The sequence below is a fragment of the Strix aluco genome, chromosome 3 (assembly GCF_031877795.1).
Source record: "Strix aluco isolate bStrAlu1 chromosome 3, bStrAlu1.hap1, whole genome shotgun sequence".
In the NCBI taxonomy this organism is placed as follows: Eukaryota; Metazoa; Chordata; class Aves; order Strigiformes; family Strigidae; genus Strix; species Strix aluco.
In genome coordinates, this window is record NC_133933.1 from 37,588,476 (window position 1) to 37,614,133 (window position 25,658).

Genomic DNA, 25,658 nt, shown 5'->3' on the forward strand with positions numbered 1-25,658 from the left:
ATGGTGGCGGCGCGGCGGCAGCAGCAGCAGCGGCGGCGGCGCTGGGGGGTGCCGGTGCTTCTGGTGGCCTACGTGGGCTATGTGGGGCTGGGCGCCGGTGTGCTGCAGGCGCTGGAGCGGCCGGCCGAGGTGCGGGCGGCCCAGCAGCTCCTCCAGCAGCACTGGGAGCTGCTCGCCAACCACACCTGCCTGCAGCCGCCCGCCCTGCAGCGGCTCATCCAGGTGAGCCCGGGGGGCTTCAGGCCCCCCCTCACCCCCCCGCCCCTCCCGGCGCAGCGATGCGCCCGCCCGCGGGGGGCTGCCGGGGGGACAGGCGCTGCCTCCTCCTGGAGCGGGGTGGGGGCGTAACGGCAGCAGCCTCGCCTCCTGCCTGCGAGTAATTTAGGAAAAAAGTTTTTGTTGTTTTTCTGGTTTGTTTTGTTTTAATCTCTACCCGCACACGTAATGCTGCTCAAGGCGGGGGAGAAGCTTTCGGCTCCGCGGGCAGCTTCCGCGGAGCGGGAACTCTGCGCCTCCGGGCAGGCTTGGGCTTTCGGCAGGCGGGCACGGCGGAGCTCGGCCGCTTCCCGCTGATAAAGAGTTTCTCTGGTTCTCCGCTCTCCTCCCGCAGGTTGTGGCGTTCGCGAGTTTTCAAGCGGCGCGTCCTGGCAGACGGTGCCGTTTCCCATTGTGTGATAATTACCTGGGCTTAATTGCAGGTGGCTGTGTTTGCTGTTGAACTCGTTGAGAATACATAGTCTGTGACCTCTTACGAGGGGTAAATTCTAACGGAGAGGCGCTGTCCTGGTAGGTTCAATTGGTGTTTATACTAGTGTCAAAGTTTCTCAGTTTTCTACTCGTTATTTAAAGGGAGATAGAAAATCCCGGTAATGCAATTTAAGAGATCCTTAAAAATGATCCTGAGGATATTTGCAGGATGATTGCAAAATGTAAAGCAGGACCAAATGCAATCTTATTAAAGTACAAGTGGATGCATTTTACGATACAGATATGCGCGAAGTGGGATAAATGGGTTCTCTCCTTGCTCAATTTTTGTCTGAAAAAGGAAAACCTACAATACTGAAGTGACTTGTTTGTTTACCCAAACCAGTCTAGTTCAGCAGGTGCTGGTGGCTGAGTATCTACTGCTTGCTTTGGTCCATCTGCCTCAAATAGATGTTGCCTAGCAAAGAAAACTTGTAGCTTTTTTTTTTTTTTTTTGTAAAAGCAGTGTTTCATGGTGGCTGAAACCATCGCAGTTGTCCACCAGAGTTCAGAGGACCCAAAAAGGACTTGGATAAACATTTCCATTTTTTTTTTTCCAGCAGAGATAAAAACACAGAAAAATGTATAGATAGTCTTTTCAGGGGTTTCAGCAAGGCCCTGGCAGACAAAATTTTGCTGATAACCTGTGTCAGGCTCTCATCCCTTGACGTTATAAATAGTACATTTTCTGTGGCAGTCGATAGTACATTAAAGATACAATATGAATTTGGACCCTTGTAAGCTGCCATGGTATCTACTCTTATTATGTGTAGTGTGTGCTGTGTACTGTGCTAGCTGTGGAATATAAATAATCGGAGAGAAATGAGAAATACATCAGAGAAGACCAGTGTAGCACTTCATAAAGCCAGGTCAGAGCTGAGCTTCATTCAGCCCTGGTCCATCAAACAGTGAGTGCTAGGCAGGGCCCTTACCCTGCGTTTGGAGGCGTTTCACTTGATGAATGACAGTAATGAGGTGGTAGTAGTGGAGAGATCATGATGATCACAACTGAGTAGGTAGAAAGATATTTCTAATGTCATTCTGATGGCTTGTTTTACTGTAGGGTGACCTCTACTAATTCTTGACACTTTCTAGTAGTCAAAGGAATAGGACAGCTGCCTCAATCCTTTTAGACCAGACACTATTATAATACGCTGTGTGACTGCTTAATTGTGACCTGCACAAGCCCTAGATGAGGAAGTTACAAAGAGGTTTGGTTTCATTTTATGGAGTGTCTGTGCATGCCTTCATGCTTTGAGAAACCATAGTCTGAGTTTGAATGGCTTTGTGTGTTATTTTTAATAACTTTCACAGTGAATAATTAGATAAACCCCAGGATTGCTTCTTTCCTACGCTCTTTTCTAATTTCCTGTAGCAATTGCTTGGATATTGTAAGTGTGCTCAAACGAGATGTTTTTCTGTGCAGTAAATTGTTATTGCAGTAAATTGCACATAGTTTATCAGGCAGTGTCATCACTGACCCTCTTCAGATAACAAACTCATATTCTAGTTACACAGTTGATTATTTGCTAATTAAGACAGACATACAAAGAGTGTTTGTGAAAACATAAAGCAGTGTGTGAATTTTAATTGCTTTGACATTACTGGCAATTCCTCATTGTTTTCTTACAGCTCTTTCATCCTAGATAATTCTAAACTCTGTTTATTTTAAGTGTATAGGGGCCAATATGGAATAAAATCCCAGTTTGCTAAGCAGTGTACAAACATCATTTTACAACCTGTTTATCGCTTAGTTCCTAGTTACCACCTGGCAGTGGCAATCCACTGTTCCAGCCCTTGCACAGATGGAGAAAAGTAGACAGCTCCTGCTTTGAGGAGCTGGCAGGAGAGCACAGTGTGAGGATGGACAGGAGGAAAGGCAAAGGCAAACAGGCCATGCTGAGGTAGCTAGACCAGTGAATTCTCATTCAGTAATTTCTGTGGCTCAGATCCTTTTGAGGGAAGAAGTAATTTTCTAGTTAACAAAAGAAAAGTTAGAAGGAGGTAGAAATAGCAGACCAACAAACAAAAACTGAATGGCAGAAGAGAAAGTGTTAGCAGGTGTGAATGCTTTATGTACAAGCAAGCAAAAAAATACATGCTCGTGTGTTTATACATACATATGTGTGTATGTATATGGGGAAGGCTGATGTACATTTTTCTTAGCTTTCATTACTGAAGCTTAGAATGAGGACAGTATAGGGGACAACAGAGGTACTCTGGCCACATATCCCTCTGTTGTGCATCCAGTACCATCTGCTCCAGGAAGACATAAGTTTGGTTTTGTTGACCCATCTAACCCTAGGCTATCTTTCTGACATTGCGTACGGTCTGTGACATGAACACGTGTTCACCAGGAAAAAGATCAAGAGCAAACAGTCCCTCGAGAGCCATTAGGTGACATACAAAGAGGGCAATATCTGAATTTTTATTATAAATATGGTGGTGGCCTTCACATGCCAGAATTACTGTCTGTGAAGTCAGATCAAAGGAAGTTCTCAATGATAAGAGTTGCAGAAGATGGAAACAGATGCAGTGATAAGGCAGGTTTCAGGTGATACACTCTCAGTACAGTGAAGAACAGTAGCTGGACTCAGCTGGGGGGAAAAAGTACATGAGAGTCTCTGTCCAGGCAAAAATTATGCTGGTTTCAGATTGGAGAAGTGTCCAGAGAGTGAGGCTGCACACACAGAGGGCCCTTTCTGTACTGGCATATCTCTTGGAGCTGAAACCCTCTCTGACCTTTTGGGGAAGGGGGGCACCTAGACACACTACCCAGTGTGATCTAGTGCATAAGTTTCTTGATTTTACTGCCTAGGGTGAGTGTATCTATAGCTCTGCTCCAGCTGAGCTCTCCTCCAAACTCACTCCTTTTCCTGCATCATCTTCAGTGGTTACAGGCACCAGCATAACTACAGCTGCTGTACTTTTCAGTGTCTCTTTAGTCAGATGATTGGCCATATGGCTGGATTTGAAACAGTGCATTTTTTGTGTTAGGCTGTTACCATGACATCCTTTTCATGATACCTTTGGTTTTTGCTATAACCTTTTTTGTTATATATGTATTTTCCTAATATAGCTGTTTCCTGGATTTATTATATTTTTCTATCCACTTTCTGTTATTGTAGATGCATAATGCTATTTAAACCTGGTTACTTAAATAAATTGGGAAGGAGAAAATGAAAGCTGGGCTAAATGAAATAAACATTACTCTTTTTGCCTAGCAAGACTTAAGGTGTGGTGAAAAGGATGTAATTCTAAAGGGCAGGCCATAAACTAAAAGCCTGCAGGTGGATCTAGATACTGTTATCTCTAGAGTCAACAGCTAGAGCTACACAGAGTTGTAGTTCATGTTTACAAGAGCAACGAGATCCCATGTGACTGAAAGATCCTCATCAATACTTTGGCTTCCACTGACACTGAACCAGCAGAGATTTGCCAGCTGTCAGGAAATGCAACCCTGCAAATACAGTTTACTAAAATCATCTTGCCCACAGATGATGCAGCAGTGAGTGACTATTAAGGAGTGAGCATCAGAGATCACCTGTTGGTGATAAGGGACTTTAAGGAACAGCATTGGCTCTTGGTATTGTGGAGCAATGACATCTGTGTAGAACCCACTTTAGTCAAATATCTATTGGCTTGTCACAGATGAAACAGGGTTAATCCTCTGTAATTGTTCTAATTTCCTTCTTATGAAAATGTACTACTATTTTGGTTAAATTATAGCCAGTGTGTTCTTCTCCATTATTAATTAAAAAGAACAGTGGGTAACTTACCAAGAGTGTGTATTCTGTGCTTATAATATCCTATTATAGTATACCTTTGACAGAAGTTGTTAAAAAAAAAAAAATCTTTGTCCCTACTGTTTTATAGAATAGTATTCTGTAAGGCAATGGGCTAGCACTATATTGTTGGACTTTTTGGAAGGCAAGGAGAAGACCTACTGATGAACTGTTGTTTCTGGTTAGTTGACTCACTCCTAGGTCTTCTGGTCAGTGACATAGTGTCTAGTACCTGTGCTTGAAAAGAGAAGGGGGGGAAAAAAGCATAGGAACCTATTATATCTATATATCTCTGCTGCCTTTGATATTACCAAATTCTCAGTTACAGCTAGTCAGTAACAAGTGCAGCAAGCTGGAATTAACTGATAACTGTCTCAACATGTCCAACCAGGAAGGTTTGAGACACTACTAGCAGTGGATATCTAAAGACCAGGAGGGTGCCTTCTTAAAAGAGAGATGGTAATTCTTGTCAGTTTGAAGTTGTGGGTTACTCTTACATGTACTTGTTCATCATATTCTATCCTTTTGAAATGCAACTAAAAGAAAAGTAAAATTGAAGTTCTTTCTCTGGTAGTTATAAGGATGATGCAATGCAATCTTCTGTGCTCTGTTCTGTAGATCATACAGGCAGTTCCTTTCAACACACCCTACTTACTTCTGTAGCAGTCCAGCTCTCAAGTTACTTATATCATTGGAGTTTGGGAAGCAACTGGAATTCAGCAATGCGTTGTCCTCGGAATCATGCCACAGATTAAAAGCTTAATTTTCAGAAAAAGTGCTAGTTGCTTAGGGTAGCACTGGTTGCAGCATTACTGTGCCTTATTACATCTCTTGCTCCTTTTCTGTTGAAGAGTAAGTCTAGATGAATTCTAGGAAGTGCAGACCCAGCTGCAGAGTAAAAGTGCTTTTGCTGGTAGCGTTCACTTAGTTTAGAGGAACTAGTACCAATTATATTAGCAAGCATGGTTGAGTGAGGTGGAGGGGCAGTTATTTGATCAGGTCTCAGGTTATTCAAATGACATGAAGTTAAAAAAACCAGCTGGATTCCATTGAATTCTTAATGCACCTTGTGCCTTTTCTTCTTTTGGTTGGAATTCAGATAAATTTCCATTCCAGGCAAGGATAGGGGATCAGACTTTGTGGCTGGGAAAGGTGTGATTCATAATCTATTCTTTAATTATTTTGAAGTTAATTGACCTTCGTCCTTGCAATCTGAGACAAGGTTAATATTAACCGTTTTCTTCTGATTTACAGCTGGTATTCTGTGAGACATAAATGAATGTTTATATATCAACGTTGCACAGAATTTCCAGGGCACAAAGTTTATGTGAGTTTATATTTTCTTATTAATCTAAATGGTAGCTTGGTGCCTTGGGAACACCTCCTTTCCCTCCTTGATAGATTGCAAAAGTGAAGAGAGGAAGTGTCTGAAATGAGGTAAACAATTTTCAGGAGAGCATGTTCTCCCTGCATAAACTTTATTTTATTTTTTTTTGTATATGAACATGTGAACTTCAACTAAACTTGGGAATGAAGTTTCTTATCCCAGTCCATTCACATGCTGCTCTGCATTCCTTGAGAACTGCTTTCAAATACAATTAGGAAATACTGCTTTTGCCTGCAAAGGTATCTCAAGATTACTGTGAACTCTGGCCAAAATGCCCATTGTTCAGAAGCAACAGGGCAATGGCAGTGACTGGAGCTGTGGTTTATAAAAGGGTCATTTGTATGACTCCTTCCTCGAGGGGGCAGGGGGGGACGTGATTTGTCTCTCTTTTTTTTTTTTTTTTTTCTTTCCCCAGAAATAAGAAATTTTGAGCTTGAGAGTCAGAAATTCTTACGGAGATCCTTGGTAGGGTCATAATCCTCCAGTGCTTCAGTTTTTCCCCTTTACACTTTATGTCTTGCTCTTGTTGGGGGGTGAGGGGGGAGGTATTTTTTTACTGTAAAGATTATAGAAGGAAAGAGAAGCATAGTGTCGTAAAGAAAGTAATGTCTCAGCTTACATATACACATGCATTCATTCCTTATTGCTGATCTTAAATGCCTTTTTTGAAAGCTGTACCTTAGTCACATGCAGTTGTGACTCAGTGCAGAGGTGAAAGACAAAATTTTTAGTTGGTGTTAAGGAGGTCAGAGTAAATAATGTTTCTCCCTTCTGCAGCACTTGGTGATCAGAAGCTGTGCTGCAGCCACGGGCTGCTGGTGGAGGGGCCCACATGTGCTGTGTGTAAGCTGGGAAACCTGGGAGTTGCCCAGAACTGGTAACACAGCACATGTGGTAAATGAGACTTATGGTACAGCTGAAGGATAGAGTGACTCCACAGCAAACAGAAAAGTATAAACGTACATTTTGCAGGGAAGAAAAAGATGTAACTCTCAAATGTCGAGAGGGAGCTGAAGTCTGTAGGCTGACTCTATGTTAAGCTTCTTGATACTTAAGTGGGTGTCCTGGTAGAACCAGCAACCTCAATCCTCTTTTTGTGTTTGTTTTTTTTTTTAAAAAAAAACCTAGGCAATATGAACAAAAGAACTTTTGTGAGTGTAATTCAATCATGTGGCTTAATTTTTGATAGTATGATTGTAACTACATTGGGTTTGTTGGCCAAAGCTGTATAGATTGGTGAGACTTTTCCAGGATAGATGAGGCACTCATTATCAGTCATTTGAAGTGCAGCCCGGGAGCTGTGAAGGGCTAAAAGGCAGTTAGGCTGAAGCAGTGATTTTTTTTAATTTATTTTTTTAACTCCAATAAGGAAACTGGGGCAATGTTGTGTTTGGATGCTCCTGCAAGAAGAACGAGCAAGGATTATTCTAATTGACAGTAGAAGAGAAGGAAAGAAGGGGTATTGGTGTTCTAAAACAAGTTTTCAGAGATATGTTATATAAGGGACTCAGCAGAAATCCACAGCTTCTTCGTGGAGTTACCAGTGAGCTTGAATTAAAGGAGGGAATTCCCTGCAGAAGGATGCACAAAACCAGGCTTTGATTTGTACAGAGATGTAATGATCCAATGTAAAGTGTGCATTTGCAAGTATTAGCTTATGATGTTCTGAACTGAAACTTCAGAGTTTATGGTTGAGCAAAACGAAGCTGGAGGCCCCATTTGGTTATTCTGAGACATGTTTTATCACAAAGGTAACAGGACAGACATCTACACTTAAATAGACTACTTTGAATGGAAGTCACACTGGTTTTTTTTAATCACCAGCTATGACAATATTTGACCATGCAAGTAAGCTTTGTATGGTGTTATCAAGAGACACGGCAGCCCACTTGATGAGGAAATGTGGCAGTCTGCAAATTTTCATTGGCTTGTGAAGCCCTAAGAATCTAAAATATCCTAATTTATAAATTCTATAGCAGTTACAATAGTTTCCATAGAAACTTTTATTGTTAAAATTATATAAACATTGTCAGCTAAGATGTAGTAGTTGCTGTGAGCTCTAAATTGTTAACATTTTAGGGGTGGAACATAAGTGCAGAGAAGTGAAATTTCTTTTTTTGAGTAGCTTGTCTGTCAATAGAAACCAAAGTGGAACTGAGTTCTGTTTCTGATTATTCTAACCACCCACCTGTTTCCTTCCTATTCTTTTGAGTTGCACACATGACCTTTCAAGTTCCCAAAATGTCAAGCCCAAGCTCTGCATTTTCAAGATCTGTTGTGTGTGAGCAGTTGGTGGTATTGACTGGGTTCTTAGATCAGTCAGCTCTTTGCTTTTGAACACTGGATTTGAGATACTGCTCCTGTAGGTGCCTTTTAATGAATTCAGTTTTGGAGCAGACACTGTGTAAATGAGTAGTCTAATTAAGAGAAAAAGGAAACCCCCTAGGATTTCACCTCAAAATCAGTGTAAAGCAAAACAAAACAGTGCCTGGTTCTCCAAGGCAGGCTAAGGGAGCCAAGCAGATGTGACCCAATGTGTATGATTCAGTTCCTCTTTAGTAAATCTTGAACCCACAGGCCAAAATACACTTAATGTTTTAGGTTTTTTTTTTTTTTAAATCATCAGCAGAGACATATCAGTGCCTTTCCAATGGGAAAAGCAGGGAAAATTCAGATGTTCTTTTAGAGTGTTTATTATCTGGGTTTTTGCTGTGTTCCATCAAAAATTATAAACTACTATTTTTCTATGAAAAAGAGCACTAGTCAAAAGCAGAAGTCTAGAGGAACATGCTAAATTAGGGCAAGTATACACTGGTATCTTCCTGAATGTGCCCTCAGCCTTCAGGAGTTTGGAATCCAATGACTTTCTGTGCCAGAAGTAATTTTTGTGTATTAATGGCTATCTATGGATTTCTCTTTCATGAATCCACCTCTATGGGCACATCTGTAGGAAGGCAAGCTCCATTAGTTCCACTGTTCTCAGAAGAATCAATCTTTAATTTTCTGTCATCATTGTTGCTGTGTCAAAGTTGATTTATTATAAAACTTTTTTACTTAAAAATGAAAGCTGATATCCTTATCTCCACTCACTACGAATCCTCCCTTTTAAGAATGGCATCTAGTGGCTCTTTCTTCCTAACGGTAATGAACTTGACATTTCTCCTGGAAGTGTCTGTTTACTCCAGTGGCTTTGATTTGCATGAGTATTCAGTGGTCCCCATATGGGGCTGTGACAGGGCAGGGAGCCTAATGATTAATAATGTTATCTGGATGTTTAATAACCAGCTTTAACAAGGAAATGCTTAGCCAGTGGCTTACTGCTGAAGGCTCTTGAAGACCTACCACAAACTTGCTAAGTGCTTCAATCCCAGAAACAGAAAACAGCTGGCACGTTGCAAGCTCCATGCTTGCTCTTTGCCAGTTAATAATAGTTACACAGTACCATTCCTTCCCATTGAGATGAGTGCAGGATCATCATTCCATTTAGTGCAAATACTTTAGCCTATCTGCAGACTCAAGACAAATGCTGTACTTGCTGGTTGTAGCATCACTTCAGGGAAGGTTTAGACTGAGATGCTGTGCTGTTCTAAATCACTGCAAAGCTAGCATGGGTGCTCACAACTGCTCAGTCTCTTGGTCCTAAACCATGCACAACAGAAGTGCTGCAATGATGTGAAATTGAACCTTTAATGACTTGGTTACTGCTGCTTGCTTCTTACATAATGTCTTGTGCCGGCTGCTTATTTCCCCTTCCTGCATGAAGACATTTCTATTTCTTTGGGCTGATTCAGCCAGTTTCTTACAATCCTCTCTGGTTCTTAAGTGTTTCTGGCTTTAAAAACTTGATATTCTATGTAATGTTGTCAACTGCTGAGCTTGTGTCAGCAGGACATCAGGCAGGAGAAAGGACAACAAACATGCTGCTTGTGTAGGTTTTTTGAGTCTCTCTGATTAAGCGGATTAGTAAATTTATCTGAGCTGAACTGTTACTGTTCCAGCAGGTATATATGTGTTCAACACTAACTATTTAGTACTGCAGAGATCACGGGCTATGGAAGGAAATTTTGAGAGAATAACAAGCTTTTTATTTTCAAATTTAACCACTAGTTTCTGGAACGGAAAACATACAGGTCTTCTGTATAAATTTCCAGTGTCTTCCTTGTCATATGGTTTAGTGTGGGAGTTATTTTATGTTCATGGGGACTGTGATTCCTAAGTAGGGCATTGGCTGCAGAAATTCTTACACTTCTTAAACCTGAGGTCAAGTATTGTCAGAGATCAAGAGCAGAGAAGGGTCAGAGCCTGCTTGCCATGCAACCTGACAAACCTCAATGCAGATACCAGTCCTGGAAGAAGGTGGGGGGGATTACACGCAACTATTCAAAACAAATCCCGCTGGAGGCTTCCTGATACAACCTTTCCTCTCTCTTTTTTTTTTTTTTTTTTTTGGGGGTGGGGGGGGTGGGGAGGTGCTTGATTCTTTCATGTCACTTATGCTGCATACTAATTATTTCTGTGAGTTGCCCCAATTTATATCAATTCACAGAAGGAAGCATAATGTAATACAATACAGCATCTGGTCCTTAGCCCTTTTCAGACCAAGGGGTCTGCTCTGACTTGTGCAGAGAAGAGCATGTTGTCAGGCTTCACTAGATTATAATGTGACCCTGAATGGTTTAAATTGCCTTGAGTTATGAGTAAACAAAGATAACATGACTATCAAAGAGTGTTTCTAGCTTGGAAAAATATGTGTTGATCTCTGAGTTGCTCCCTGCTCTTAGTGTGAGAACTAGTAGCTCTGGAGAGAAGAGATAATGGTCCTTGTAGTTAAGCCATGGCTTGGGTCTCTGGAAACAGTTTTTAATTCACAGCCCTGTATAATATTATATAAATCACTTACAGCATGTTACATCAGTAAAATGGGATAAAGCTTCCTTGCTTTGCAGGCTTGAAGTGTTGGTTGCTTGGTGGATGTATAAATTAACAACTTTGTAAAACCTACAACTGATGCAAATCTAACCTGAGTGATTCCTTTTATCAGTGGTGAAAGCTTTATCAGCAGCCTTATTGTTAGGATAGGGACAGTATTATTTTGTGTCTGCATGTCTTTCTCAGAGGTGATGAATTTTATGTATTCTTGGCTACAATTTGCATTCCAGGATAATCAACTCTCAAGGATTCTTGGTCAGTGGGTGTGAAATGTTTAGTGTACTGTGATTAATGTTTTGGACACAACTCAGTTCAATGTCATTAACTTTATTGGCATGAGAAGGTATAGTAAGATATGGGCACTGTTAAGATGCCTAATACCTTATTTTGGCACAACTCTGCCCACGTCAGTATAGTGACTGCTGAGTCTTTCCCAGGTGGATTGAACAGAATTGGGTATAATGCTAATCTATATGAATACATTTATTCATATTTATAGTCCTGTTCTGGGGATATACTGCCCAATACTAGTAGAATTGCCATCCTGTGCTGTCTCCATCTCCTGCATCACACCATATACATTCCTCCCCAGTATAGTCAAGGGTTCTGTATCAGTTACATGTGCATGTGTATTTGGTGCTCTGGGACTTCTGCCATCAGAATATCCCATCTGGAAACACTTTATTTCCCTAATGAATATATCACAAGGCAGTCTTAACTATCTGGCTAGGCTTTCTCTAGGTAGTTCTTGCCCTCTTCCACATCTTGCATCTCTTCCACATTTACCTGTATGATCTGCCATGTGCATGTGCAACTTTCTTTTATTCTGTAGATGCCCTTTCCATAGAACCAATATGCTGGCTTTTGGCTTTTCTGACCTCTCAGCTCTTTGGTCTCTAAGATGCAGGATATATGTCCTCTATTAAAAGGGAAACAACAGAGCAGAGTCGAAAGTAGTTGTAGTTTGACTTTACAAGGCAGCACTGGAAATGCCAGTTGCATGAACTTGCCATAAGGGGGTTTGTGGGATCTCACATTATTGTCTCTTTGCAGGGTATAATTCAAGCCTACAAGAGTGGCATAACACTCCAGGGAAACAGCACTAGCCTGGGCAGATGGGACTTCAGTGGGTCTTTCTTCTTCTCCATCTCTGCAATAACAACCATTGGTAAGAGTTGCCTGCTTGCAGGGCTGCCTCATAGGCAGGAAAGGAGCAGGAATGAGGACCCGTACTATCAGATGCTGCTCCAGCCCTATGGGACTTCATGTAGCTTGTCTATATCATGCAATAGATAAGCACCCATGAACCTAGCTCTAGAAATGCTTTGTCAGTGCCAACGCAGTAATGATCTCTAATTAAATACAGTGATAATTAGCTCAGTACATATCCCTACTAAATTACAGAGCTTTTGCGACCTGAACTTCATGGTGCTGCACTACCTGTACTTTCCCAAGCCTAGTGCCCTCTGAGAGATCTGAGGTGAATTGTGCATTGAAATGAGCTTTTCCTGTCACAAGGAGAAAGAATGGTTTTGAAAAACTCTTAATATTGGCTGTTGAATTTTTTTTAAGGCTGTATGTATGAATTATTCCTTCTTATTACTGCCTGTATTGGATGAGGACCTGCTTGTTTAAGTGAAAGTCAAATAGCTGGATAAATGAAACAATTAAGTTGGGTCAGGCTTCAGCAAATGAGTAATGTAAAGCCATGAATGAATGATGGAAATAAGCGGTGGGGGTGAGAATGGAAACAATAAAATGTATTTGGGTACAGTGTTACTGAAGGCAGATGCTATTAATTATTGTCAGTGCATATCCCCAGTCCCCAAAACTGTTAACAACTTGACCTGATGTCTTTTTCTTACTGTGTGACCTAATATTGTAACAACCATGGCAGGAAGAGTATGTGGAGAGATGGTTGTTACCCTCATGCGTTTCCTGATTTGTGTTGAATTTGTCAGCTCTCTTCAATTTCAAGTACATTTTTAGATTGAGAATTTTCTTTGTATGCCCAAGTGAAGCATTCTTTTGATTTCTCTGGTGGTTACTGAAGATACATTGACTTTAGAACATTAAGCCCCCAAACAAGAGCTCAGGGAGGTAGAGGGTTTTTTTGCCAGGGAGGGGGTGTTACCTTCCTGTGATTCAGTATATCTTTCTGCCCTGCTCTTTTGCACGTTTTGCTCTGGTTGGGAACTACGTTTGCGTTATACTACCAGGTATGGGTTGTACCAGATGATGGCAGTGGCGGCTCATGAGACAGTGCTGCACAGGTTTCCAGTGTAGAGCCTGGGCAGTTCCTTACATCCTTTGGTACAAAGCAGCATCTGCTCAGAGCTGCTTTGCTTGCCTCAGTAGTTAATCCTGACCAGTTTCTAAGCTGTTAGTGACTCTTTTTACCACAATCAATTCAAGTTAACGACATTCAAGAAGAATCATATTTGTCATGTTAAAATATAAGGGGGTTTTGTGATGTTGGCAGAGATGAGATCTAGACTAAACATTTCTGGCTGTTATTCTGTGAAAGGCTAAGCTACTCTTTTTCATTTTTTCTTTTAGTAAATGCCTTGCCCTGATGGCTGGGGCTGGGGGAATGACTTGATATCAGGGGGAAAATAAAAAAAAAATCAAATATTACAGCTCCCTATCTCATAGTTTTAAAGCTGATGCTATGACTCTAGGGACTTGTTCATGACTTTTCAACTGTGGAGTTGAGAATGCTGTACAAGTCACCTCTATGCAGAGAACTTCAGACAACTGGGTCCTTGATTTTGCTTTTTCAAGTTAAATTGTTAATTGCATACAGGTTAGTGTCTTAACTCTCTGTTGATAACAGTATGTTGTAGGAGAGGAAAATACAGATGGCCATGGCCTCACAGAGCCTCATCTTGAGCCTGTTACCCATCCTCTTTCTTTATGCAAGTTCTTGAGATAGTGGCTGGTGCTGCCTCATTGACTCAGACATCACTGCATGACTGAGAAGGGTAACTGATTATGTCAAGTAAAAGACAAGGTCCTTTCCAAAGAACTCAGTGAAGTTCAGAGAAGTGATTCACAGTAGGAAGTTTCATGTACAAGGCATGGCTATGGGGTAAATTATCACATTGAAAAGGTTTTTTGAGAAGGCTTTCAAAACGTTGTTGATGCTTTCATGTCTTTATGTGGCAAGGAATTACTTATCACAGGCTGTGAGGATGGAACCATTGAAAGCAGGTCCAGCTTCACAAGATTAACGTATAGGACTTACAAAACAAGGCATTCTGGCAAAGGAGTTCAGAAAGGATAGAGTTAAAATGGTAACAGAGAAGAGAGATTCTCAGGAATTTAGGGGTACTACATAAAGATTTTGAGGAATCTGGGTGGACTCCACTCCATGTGTTCAGGCTGCTGCAAGTCCTTCTTTGTCCTGTTTGTCTCTTCCATATTTTTTCTCTGCAACTAATGCTGCTCATGCCTTGCTGGCCTCTTATGCATTGTAATGTCTTTGGCTTTTGCATCAGCTATTTCTTCCTTAGTCTTCTCAAATAGCACTACCAAAGCCATTATCACTTTTACCTTCATCACTTTTCTTTGAGATGTTATTTCCATCCTGTCAGCTTCTGTTTTCTGCTTTAGGTGCTTTAATCCCCTTCAGAAGGCTTGGTGTGTTTCTCAGGTCCTTACCAGAACACTCTCTCACTGGGATATGGGAAGGGATGTTAGCTTCGTTCCCTATTAACACCAACTGAGGGACATGAGGTTCCTTCCCCACTAACACAGCTTGAACCCCCATGTCTCCTGTTGCAGCATCTTCTGTGCTGTACTCTTCTTTCATTTAAATGAGAGCATCATCTATTTGCAAATTTTTCTTAAAAAATCAAAGCAAAGTTCTAACCTGCAGGCTTGAAACACTCGGTGCCTTAATCCCAAAAGTTTAAAGAACAGATGTGTATGAACCAAAATCTGTTGTTTAAAGAAGTGCCTCAAAGCCTATGTAGTTTTTGGCCAATCTCATAATTTGAATGGAATTGCATTTATAACTTTTGATCATGTGGTATGGGCAGCCCTGGCCTTCTGCTGATTCCTTCTCCCCACTGTTACACTCTGTGTTTTCTTCATTGCTGTCTCTTTACATGTCATGTCATCCCAGGTCTTGTATGTGATCCCACTTTCTGCAGATGTTTCCATAGTAACTCTCTTCAGTGCCTTGAAGAATCATCTTCAGAGTTCCTTTAGAACTGTAGTACTAAACATGATTAAAGAAAGAGAATCTAACTTGCTGCTGGTTTTATCTCTTGGACATCTTTATGTCTCTCCTTTCTGTGTTTACTCTCCTCCTAGTTAGTTTGGACTAACAGGGCAGAGGTCAAAGCAAGTTCAGAGTGGGGCACAAGATGAAAGTTCCTAAAGTCAAACGACCACAGGGCAGTGTAATTTCAGAGAAGGTGCTAGGGAAAGGATTTGTGATGAGACTGAGGTTGTCTGTGCTAGCCTGAGAGTAGAAGGAACAGTATTTTTCTCTCTAGCCTGAACATCCCTCTTTATCTTGGGTGGGTGGATGCCATTACCTAGTGCTGCCTTACCATTTTCTGGTGGCAAAGCTAAGTACTCATTTGCATGAATTTCAAAGGCCCTTTTTTAAACATAAAATAGGGAAAGTAAACCATCTCACAGTGAAGAAAGGAAGGGGAAGACCTTCCCTGTCCTTCCCTTCTCTGGTTAGCACAGTATAATAGCTCCTAACAGGAATCCCCCAAAGGATTGGGGGGTAGCAAGGAGCAGGCTATTGAGTGAGGTGTGGTATTTACTACGCTGTCACAGACATTTAGTCTGCCACAGATGATTTGTATGGGGGGGAAAAAAGAACAGCCATTTCAGGGCTGTGAAGTCCTGGCAGTGTAGGGCTTTGGGCCAGCAAGAGTTTCTCTAAGACTTTGACCCTCTAGTGTTGCCCAGCATGTGGTGCAGCTCCTGAGAAATGGCCAGGCTTCTGCCCATTGCTGGCTGATGATCCCTTGGGAAATCCAGTTAAAGCAACTTGATGTCTTGAAGAAGTTAAAACATGGAATAATAACCTAGGGCCACTTTAACGTTTGAATCCTATGTGAACCTCAGGTTTGTTTAGGGGAGTTCTGTGCTGAAGAGCCCCACACCTTTGATGCATTGATCTTTTCCCTGCCCTGTGGCAGCTGGCAGAGCTGCTCTACAGGCTTGGCTGAGTGGGATGTGGCACAATGGTTTCTGGGAGGTCACTGGCAGATTTGCAGATAGCACTCACAGCAACATCCTCTGAGCTGTCTCTTGAGCACTGGCAAATTTGGTCTGCCTTACCAACTGTGCCATTTTGTCCTGTTGAGACTAAGCCCACTATATAGCTTCCAGTGTGACACAGTACAAATATAACAAATAAACTACAGTATTCTTCCCAAGCATTTTTCTGGCCTTCACTGAAGGAGCGTGCAGTGAAATTTTGCTGTTGCCTGCAACTTCATAGGCTAAAACTGTTAAATAACTCTGTTCAAACATGTTTTTCAGCCTAGTAGCCTTAGTTATTGGTCTCTACTTCATCACAGCACCAGCTAAAATGAATAGTGATGGGCACTTCCCACACACACCCTGGTTCAACCTGTCAGGGTTCCAATGAGCTTCCCTATATAAGACACAGTTCCTGTTATTCTGCCACCACTAGCTTTCAAAATAAAATTGTTTAGTGTTTTGGTTTGTTCTAATCATAAAACTGAGATGCCAATGCAAGTACTGGGACTGTTTCTGTCTCTACTGCAATTGGGAGGCCTTAACAAAGTCATCCTCCATGGATGGATGAATTGGAAATAACTGCCTGCTCATGTCAGGTGTTCAGAGCTCAGTGGCTGTGTCCAGCTGACAAGTGTTCCTGCACTTAGAGCAGACTTGAGTATAATGTGAAATCTCACAGGAAGGTTGAGAAGCCAAGCACGTTTGTTTTGTGTAGCTAGTGCTTGCAGAGACATTCAAAAGAATGAGGGAGGACAGGAACCCCAGACTTGCTGATGTACAGTGGAATGTAGGTGGTACCAAATGACCTTTGAAAATCCTGATGCTTGTAAGGTTTGTAGGATAATTCAGATTTCCTGGTACCTCAGAAGGTCTCTAATGCAACCTGCTTAAAGTGGTCAGCTATGAGGTCAGACTGGGTTACTGAGGGCTTTATCAGGGACACCAGCTAAGATGGGCCCATGCTTATATTTTTAGGAACCAAATAAATTTATCTTAAGGCTGAGTAATCAATAGGTTTGTTTGGGTTTTTTTTCCACTTTGTCTGAATTATGATACCTTTTCCATCTAAACTGAATTTGAATATTTTAATTTTTTCTTAGTACAACATTTGAATTCATCACAAACAAACTTTTCATTTTAGCTCAGATTAAAACATTCAGGTTACTCATAAGGAGCACAAGGGAAAGAAAAGTTTAGATATTTTGAAAAGTTTTGGAGGAGCAGTGGTAGTGGGAGCAGCTCTGTGGTTTGAGCACTCCCTGAGAGTGTAGGAGACCAGTGTGCAATTTCCTCCTGTGCCTGAGAGAACAGGATTGTGGCTCACAGGAGATCACCCCAACTGCCAAGTAGAGCATCTTTCTCAGAGTGTTTAAATGCGTAATGCAAAATAAAGTAATTCTAGCACTGGCACCCCTCACTGAACTGCCCAGTGTCCTGGTGGATCTGACACTTGTGTGTCTCGCCTAGAGACACCTGGCTCCCAGGCTTCGCTGAGTGTCTGGGTATTCAAAGCAAAATACTGTCAACAAGAACATTCTGTAAATTTGGGATTAGGTCATTCCTGTGGGAAGTGATGGCTTGTATCCACTCAGGTAGGAGAAAGAATTAAACCAAATCTCTCCAAAAATATATTTGAATGCTCAAACCACTGTTAAAGTTACTGGTTAGAGAAGTGACTCTTCCTCCAGCTTTTTTAAAATCTCATTCTATTTTTTCCAACAGCTGAAATTAGTTGGTGAAATTGCAGATGTTTTTCAGCCTATAAAAGACACATTTTTTCATTCTAAGTGCTTTTTGCTTAAAATACTCTTATGTCCAGGCAGTGAGAATGGGAATCAAACCTCCCATTGTGGCTAGCAGGAAGTCACAGTTGCCTCCGCTGAACTGGGGGCACTGCAAGTAGCATATTGTCTTGCGAATTAAGAGATCTTTTACTAATAATCTGTTAATCACACATCAGTCTCTTCCTCTTAGCAAGCCTGTAGAGCCTCTGAATCCCTTATGTACAGGAATGTAATGGGTAAACAGGAAAGCAAAATGGAATTTGCTTAATATGTATAACAGTAGTACGAGTTAAAGTGTATGGATGTGAACACTTAGAAATAAAACTGCTTTTAATTTGCTGCTTCTAAGGAAGATTCAGTTCCATTGTACTTTATTTCAAAATGAGAGAAGCTATACAGTTATTTAATGCAGCTGCTTCAGTGAAAATGCTTACAGTTTGACCTCAGTAGTTTATGGTGAGCATCCCTCAGTGTGTCTTGGGGCAGGCATGCACCAGGTGACATTCCAGTAGCAGGCTCATGAGGGATGTGATGCAGCTGCCAGTGTAGTTTTAGTCTTTGAATTTGGTTCTTCAAACGTACAGCACACATTGGTTTAAGACATCAATTACCTTCGTTCCTTTTACTGAAGAAGGTAAGTCCCATTTACCCTTTCACGCTTGAGTTTTATAACAATTGAGGCTTATATACAACTAGGTTGGCCTCTGTTTGTCTAGTCCAAAGGCAAGGGTGTGTCATCAGCCAGATGTAAATTGCTGGCCATTTTGCATAATCTGAAGTCTCCCATGCTGTTTGATCAAACTGCATCCTTTATAAAAAGCTAATGGGACATGGCTTTTTGGCATGTTTACAGCAGCTACTCACCAAGTCTTCAGGAAATTGTTTTGAGCTGCTGAGCCCAGAGGAAAGCGGAGCCAGATAAATCATATGCAAAGCAGATCTGGTGTTTGGTGTTCTGGGTGTACTGTACACATTGAATTTGCTGCTCTAAATTAAATGTAATGTACAGCTTAACCTTAGATGCTCTTCAGTCAGCACTATGTGTCCCCAAAATCCTGAAGGCTCCTGTGCTTCACACAGTGACCTCTGAGATCAGAGACCTTTCTTTCTCTCTTATCTGATGATTTTCTCCAGAGACTGGATAACCTGGAAAGCTATGGTAAAAAGAACTGTGCAAGCTATTACACAGTCTTTTTAAACTTGATATGGAAGAGAAAGAAGGGAAAAAAAAAAAAAAACCAAAAACAACCACTACCCCAAAAAACCTTGGGAATGGCTGGCCATAAACATATGACTCATGTTCAGGCTCTAGCCTTACAGTAAATGCCCCCAGCTCTTTCTCCTGGGTCCAGACCAGCCTGCAAAACGCCCAGATTCCATAAAAGAGGAAAAACTGGAACCAATCCATTGAAATGCGGCACAGCCAATGCGAAACAGATCACACCAGGCACATATCCCTTAAATTCACTTAGATGGGATCATCTACTAGATGTACTTGCCTGCATATCTCTCATCCCACCTGTTAGTCTAGAAAAGGTAAAAGCTGACAGAAGTTGGTAATTGTTGGGGGGGTGAGAAAGTGTGTAAACACTGTGGAGCTGTTCATAAGTGAAGAACATAGCACTGGAATTAAAGCTGCTGTACAGTCTTAATTTAGCCCCTTTGTTTGACTGTATTTCAAAACAACCTCTAGTTATGTAACAGCATCCCATTCTTTCTGGGGGATGCTCTGCCCCCTCCCAGGGACTTGCTGCTGGGGCCATCGCTTCAGAGGTATATTATGTGTTACCACATACATTAAACCCAGGGGCTCACAAATCACTCAAGCCTAAAATTATTGAAGGGAAGGTCTTCCAGATAGTAAAATGTTGAATTTGGGGGAGTAGGAATGAGATGAGAAGACAGCCTGTATACATACTGTGAAATAGTTTGCCGACAGACCTTTTTTCTGGGGGTAGTTTGCCGGTGCATGTGCACAGTTAACTGTTTGCAGAGCTGTCCATGGCAAGAGGTTTTTGTCAGTGCAAAACTTGGCACAGAAGGTGTAGATATTCCAAGCTCAGTCACATACCTTTATGATGTTGGTCAGTGGCTTACTGCAGCTGGTGTGGGACAGAGGTTAGTGAAGGAACGGGACTCCATCTGGTCAACCTTGGATGTTTACACTCACTTCTCTTACATACGCAGCTACACAGCCCAGCCCTTGGATCTCTCCCTCTTGGGGGCAGCTTGCTTGCCCTGGGGCTGCACCACCTACAAGCATGGTAGCAAGGCACTGGTGGTGGGAGCATCTCTGTGCTTGCACTGTGCCAACACCTGGGTGTTGCTGGGAGGAGATAGTATTATTTGTGGTAAAAAGATAAGCTTTCACAGGTTATGTACATCTTGTATATGGACATACACAAATCCGTAATGAGTGGAGGTGACTTTGAAATGTAGTCAAGGTCATAGGTGTCTGACTGGCTAAGTCACTGCTGAAATGCTTGTCATGTGTTAGTCTTTCCTCTGTCTTAAAAAGCATCCTATGAAATAAGCCAAAGTTAAATCTGACTTTCCTGTGGCATAAAACATTTGAAATTACAGAAGTGCAAGTCTGCAGATTTACGGGACATTTTAAAAAGAGAGTGTGAGGAATAAAGACAAATATTGCAGCAGTGATGTTAATAGTCTAAGGTAAGCAAGGCTGTGCTTGCATGTCAGTACCTTTTATTAGACCAGTTCATATGATTTGAAGAAAAAGCCAAAATTTAAAACACTTAAGGTGTGAAACGGAAGTATTTTACTCAGGCTAATTTCTCTGGGTTTACTGACTCTAGGCAAACATCTTGACAATTTAAGCTTAAAGTATATTTGGTACTTGTGGCACAAAAGAGGAGTATAAGCAAGGAGGCAGTGTTAAGTTCACTAGTCCTGTGGGACAAAGGTAGAAAAAGGTTGTTATAATTAAAACACTATTGTGATTCAGAGACCATCTGACAGCCATGCAGGATCACTTACTAGCAAACCCTATGCCAACAATGCTTACAAAACCTGAACTAAACGGAAGTTTTGCATTTACGTCAGATCCCAGCCAGGACAGTGCGTAGGGGAGAGGAAATTCATTGGTAAATGGAAAAGGAACTAAACAAAATTGGCAGGGAAAGAAATGTTATTTTCCAGCCTACAATAGGATACGACAAACAATGGATGTAACTTAGTTATTTATAAAAAAGGTCCTCTTAGAGCAGTGACCTTCTTGTCTAACTTTTGTAGAAGATGGAGGTTCACCCCTCCAGGGGAAGAGGGCAAGCAGAGAATGCTTCAGACTTAACACTCTATTCCTTCCCTGCCTAGGCTATGGGAACCTGAGCCCCAGCACTGCAGCTGGTCGAATTTTCTGCATCTTGTTTGCACTCTTTGGGATCCCCTTGAACCTTGTACTCCTGAACGAAATTGGGCAGCTGATGCTGTTGGGGGTTCAGCATTGTGCCCATCGCCTAGAAGAGGTGTTTCACTGGCAGGTAAGCAATGTGAACAGGTATGCCTTACCTTCAAGTTCAGGAAAGAAAAGACAGAAAGGGCATTGTCTGGTATTTGGGATCCTCTGACTAACAAGGACAGTCTGCCTACCTATTTGGCCAAAAAGGCAATAATACTCAGGAATAACTGGAAGCAAATAAATTTAGTTTATGACAGCCTTACGAGGTGTCAGATAAGGTTGTTTATTAATTGGGGGAACTTCTGTGATGAATGGCTTCCTCTACAGCAACAGAAGTGCCAGAGCCTTAGAGCCGTGCACAGTCCTAGAATATCTGGTTTGTTTATCATCAGTCATAGTTAGAATTGCATGTGTAAGTTACATGGGAACACTTGTGGAATAGGCTCTAAACTGGTGTGAATTTAGGACTCATGAAGGTGATGGCCCAGTTTATGTTGGCTGGGAGAGCTACGCCATTTATTCTAATGGAATGTCCTGAATGTTTGTATGTTTTTATGGAGTCCAGCATCATCTTCAACCAGAAATTGAGCAGGGCTTTCCCAGATACGTTTCCTGTGACAGTCTGGTGGGTTTTTTTCCTGTTTTACTAGAAAAAAGCTTCCCTCCTGATTAAGACCTGTGCGCTGGTAACTGGCTTGTTATTGTTCCTCCTGCTACCTCCCTTGTTATTCTTTGACAAAGAAGGCTGGTCTTATGAAGAAGGCTTCTACTATTCCTTCATTACCCTCAGCACTATAGGGTTTGGAGATTATGTGATTGGTGAGTAGTTTACATTTCATTGCTTTCACCTGCTAAACATCAAAGCCAAATGTGTGGCATATGACGCTCCCAACCTGGCAGTTTTACACCACTAGCAATCCAAAGACCTGATGATAAATACATTGTGGTAGGCATTTGACAGATTGGGGAAGACATGATTTCTGAGATAGCAATGCCACCTGTGGAATAGCAAAGAAATCGTTTCCCAGTCAATGAGTAATCTTCCAGCATTCAGGTCATCTGTGCCTTGAATGACTACACCACCAGACTGGAGTGCCATGTTTTTAATCACAGCATTTGCTGACAGTGCACTTGGTGTGCTCCAGTTCCTTGGCAGCAATTAGTTTTAAGCAGATGCTACTCTGCATCACCATTAACAGACAGTGACCACTTCAAAACCCCAGACAACTGCTTTCTAAAAGGCAACTTAAGTCACTTAGGTGTAGACTGTCAGGCACCAGGCACAGCCTAGTTCTTGTTGCCAAAACCCTTTGCCAGAGGAAATGGGTTTGGACCCATGCCCGATGCGTTTGCTGAAACACAGGACACACCTTTTTGATAAACACTTTCTCATTAAAAACAAATTGATTATAGAAACACATGCACCCTTGAATCTCTGGGAGACAGAAAGACTACCTCTGCCTACGGGAAACCCCTGTTACATACTAATGCAATATTGTGGTGCGGAGCAATAAGTGGAGAAATGAAACTATGCTTAAATGTGAATAATTTCATTCTAGCGTAGATGTAATTTGGGATTTATTTTTCTTTCTTATGGGTAATCTTTACAGTTCCTAGAGAGTTCTAGGCTGTTGCTGACATGCAAGCATGTTTCATGACAACATCTGTTCACATGCTAAGTAGATGGCATACTCGTGTTTTATATAGAAATCACTACTATTAGGTTATATTTCTATTGTCTTTGCTTTACATGTAATGTCTCCTTTAAGACACTCTCAACCCAGTCTAGAAATGTTTTGGGTGATTCTCTTGTAGGGATGAACCCAGACCGCACCTATCCAGGCTGGTACAAGAATGTAATCTCTCTGTGGATCCTCTTTGGGATGGCATGGCTAGCACTTGTTATCAAATTTTGCATCAACTTTCTGGAGAGCTCCAGTGACTTCTGTCAGTGCAACAAGAAGAGCACAGAGATGGCAGAAGACTTAATGGATGGCAACAAAAATAGTATGACAGGACTTCATGATGTGGAGATCTGCAATGACAAAGACACAAAAACAAAAGGACCAGCTGAATCTCACACCTACACAGCTCCTACAGAAGCACTCTAGGGAATAAACATACCCTTGGTGTCTCTCAGGTTTTAGTGTACCAGAGATGCACCACTTAAAAATGTGGGAATGGAGCTGCCATGACATTCACATGGGGTACAAGCTTACTTATTGAGCTTGAAATGCTCTTGTAGCCTCTAACTGTATGTATGGTATTTTGCAAATAAAACAACTAGAAAAGCAAGTGCCATTTAATGCAGGAAAGAAATTACATGTTGCTAAAAGACTTAATAAAAAGCACTATTTAAAGCCACCTGGCAGTCACTGCACATGTGCTCCACCACCTATATGCTTGTGCTTGCCAAAGGCAGTAACATGCTTTTGCTCTCTCATCATTAGTAGATGGATGACAATGAGGCAGAGCTTGTAGAGGTGCCTAATAGAAACAGATCATTCAAATTTTTTTAAAATTTCTATGTCAGAGGTCTACTAATATTAAAAAGAGACTAGTTAGGCTGTTCCTTACTCCAGAACTTACGTAGGCTCATCCTTTGTAAAGTATTACGTAGACCAAATGTCATCAGCTCAATGTGACAGTTCATTTGGGTAGATTTTTATTTTGCCACATCTTGGAAGCCAGAAAAGGAAGACTAGAGGCAGTTTTAAGTGCCAGTGGTTCCAGCATTATCCTGTGGCCAGTGTTAACAAGGCCTACTTTAATCAAGGAACAGACTGATGTATCTTCAACTGTGATCAAGAGATGCTATTCTAATGAACTTTTCATGTCATAAATGACATCTCTTGTAGCCAACATCTCTTATATAAGCACAACTATCTTTTGATCTGTGAAATGCCAGACCTGCTTATTTGGCCTTTCTGTCAGTCATGAAACAGAACTGGGTTTTTAATCCCATTGAATTCTCAAATCTTGATAGATTATGCCATTTATAAAGGCCCAATAGAGTTTAACTCCTGCCATTTATATACCCATATCTAACCTTCTCATTTCCTTATTGCTGTTGTGCTACTTGCATCCTAGAGCATTAACTTTGAAAACTTGACCTTAGTAGTAAACCAGAAAGAAGCATTTGGGTGAGCCTTCAGCTTCTACTTTGGGCCAAAATTCCACATGGAGGGTGGAGAAAAGCCTGAAAACAGTCTGTTGGGAGTATGGGACTCAGGAATTAGAAATATCCATAGATGGATTCACAGAAATGCAGTGAGTGAAGTTTACAGTCTTCAGGAACACAAGTTCTGGAGCATGTATCATAAAAACAGTATTTCTAGAGTAGGCCAGTCTGATATGTGGTGGAACTGATTACAGGAAAAAAATGCAGGAAAGGAATCTGCTGGATGAAATTTAGGCTGTCAGCCTTCTGTCATCAGCCTTTTGCTAACTCCATCGTAATAAATGTTCTCTCAAATACCATTTCAATGGGAGGTAGTAGAAATCTCAGGTCATAGTTGGGAAACATGCAAAATAAATACTTTTCAATTTTTTTGAACATTGGGTAATTTCTTTAACACCATTTACTATAAACTTCTGTTTCTTCTAGTTTGTTGTGTTTATTTCACTGATGGATACACAATGTAGGTTTTACTAATGTTCATAATGGGCTAGCCTACAATAAGACAAAAGTGTATTTCTTTAAACCCAAGTGAATCACAGTTCAACAGCACAAAATGTGATACCCTTTTATGCATATCCTTTGCACCTTCTTTCAGGTGCAAAACTTAGTAAATATAACTGTATCGTAAAATCTGGATGCACAGACGGTAGTAGGAGTTTCTACTGTCAAAGCATGGGAATGACTATGCTAAATCTATTTCAACTTTAACTTGAAATGTCACAGGCTCTGGGGATTTCTACCAGCTCTGCTCTTCTATGAGAAGAGCTGCTTCTTTTTGTTTTGAATGTCTATTATATTAATCAAATCTAATTCATATTTCCATGTATTTGTAGCTTGTGGATGAGGCTTTCAAAAGTGCATTAGAGGTTTGGGCACCCTGGTCCTACTCAAGTGCAAACAGTCACATGCTTTAGGACAGCTAATGTGTGCTTCTGAGAACTAAAAGGAAGAGGAACTCTAGTAGTCCTGAAAAAAGGAAAAAACAGTAATTCTTCATAGATCTCAGTGCTTCCACTGTATGTCAGGGTCAGCCACAAACCTAAGCATGTGGCTGAGTCTCAAGGTGACTCATATCTATCCCAGCAATCCTTTCTGATTCACTTCCTTCTGAGCTGTGCTGTTGTATTACCCAGCAGCTTGCACCAGCATGGTCCTGCAACTAACTGATACAGCATGCTTTACAGAGGCACATCTG

The 25,658-nt window shown here is 41.4% G+C and overlaps 1 protein-coding gene across 1 annotated transcript; it reads left to right on the top strand.

Annotated features, from left to right (window-relative positions):
- On the top strand, positions 1-24,838 carry LOC141921741 (potassium channel subfamily K member 17-like). The gene is made up of 5 exons (XM_074820650.1): positions 1-222; positions 11,899-12,013; positions 21,198-21,364; positions 21,933-22,101; positions 23,098-24,838. The coding sequence occupies exons 1-5, from the start codon at positions 1-3 to the stop codon at positions 23,391-23,393; spliced, it is 969 nt and encodes a 322-aa protein (XP_074676751.1). The 3' UTR covers positions 23,394-24,838.
- The last annotated feature ends 820 nt before the right edge of the window (positions 24,839-25,658 follow it).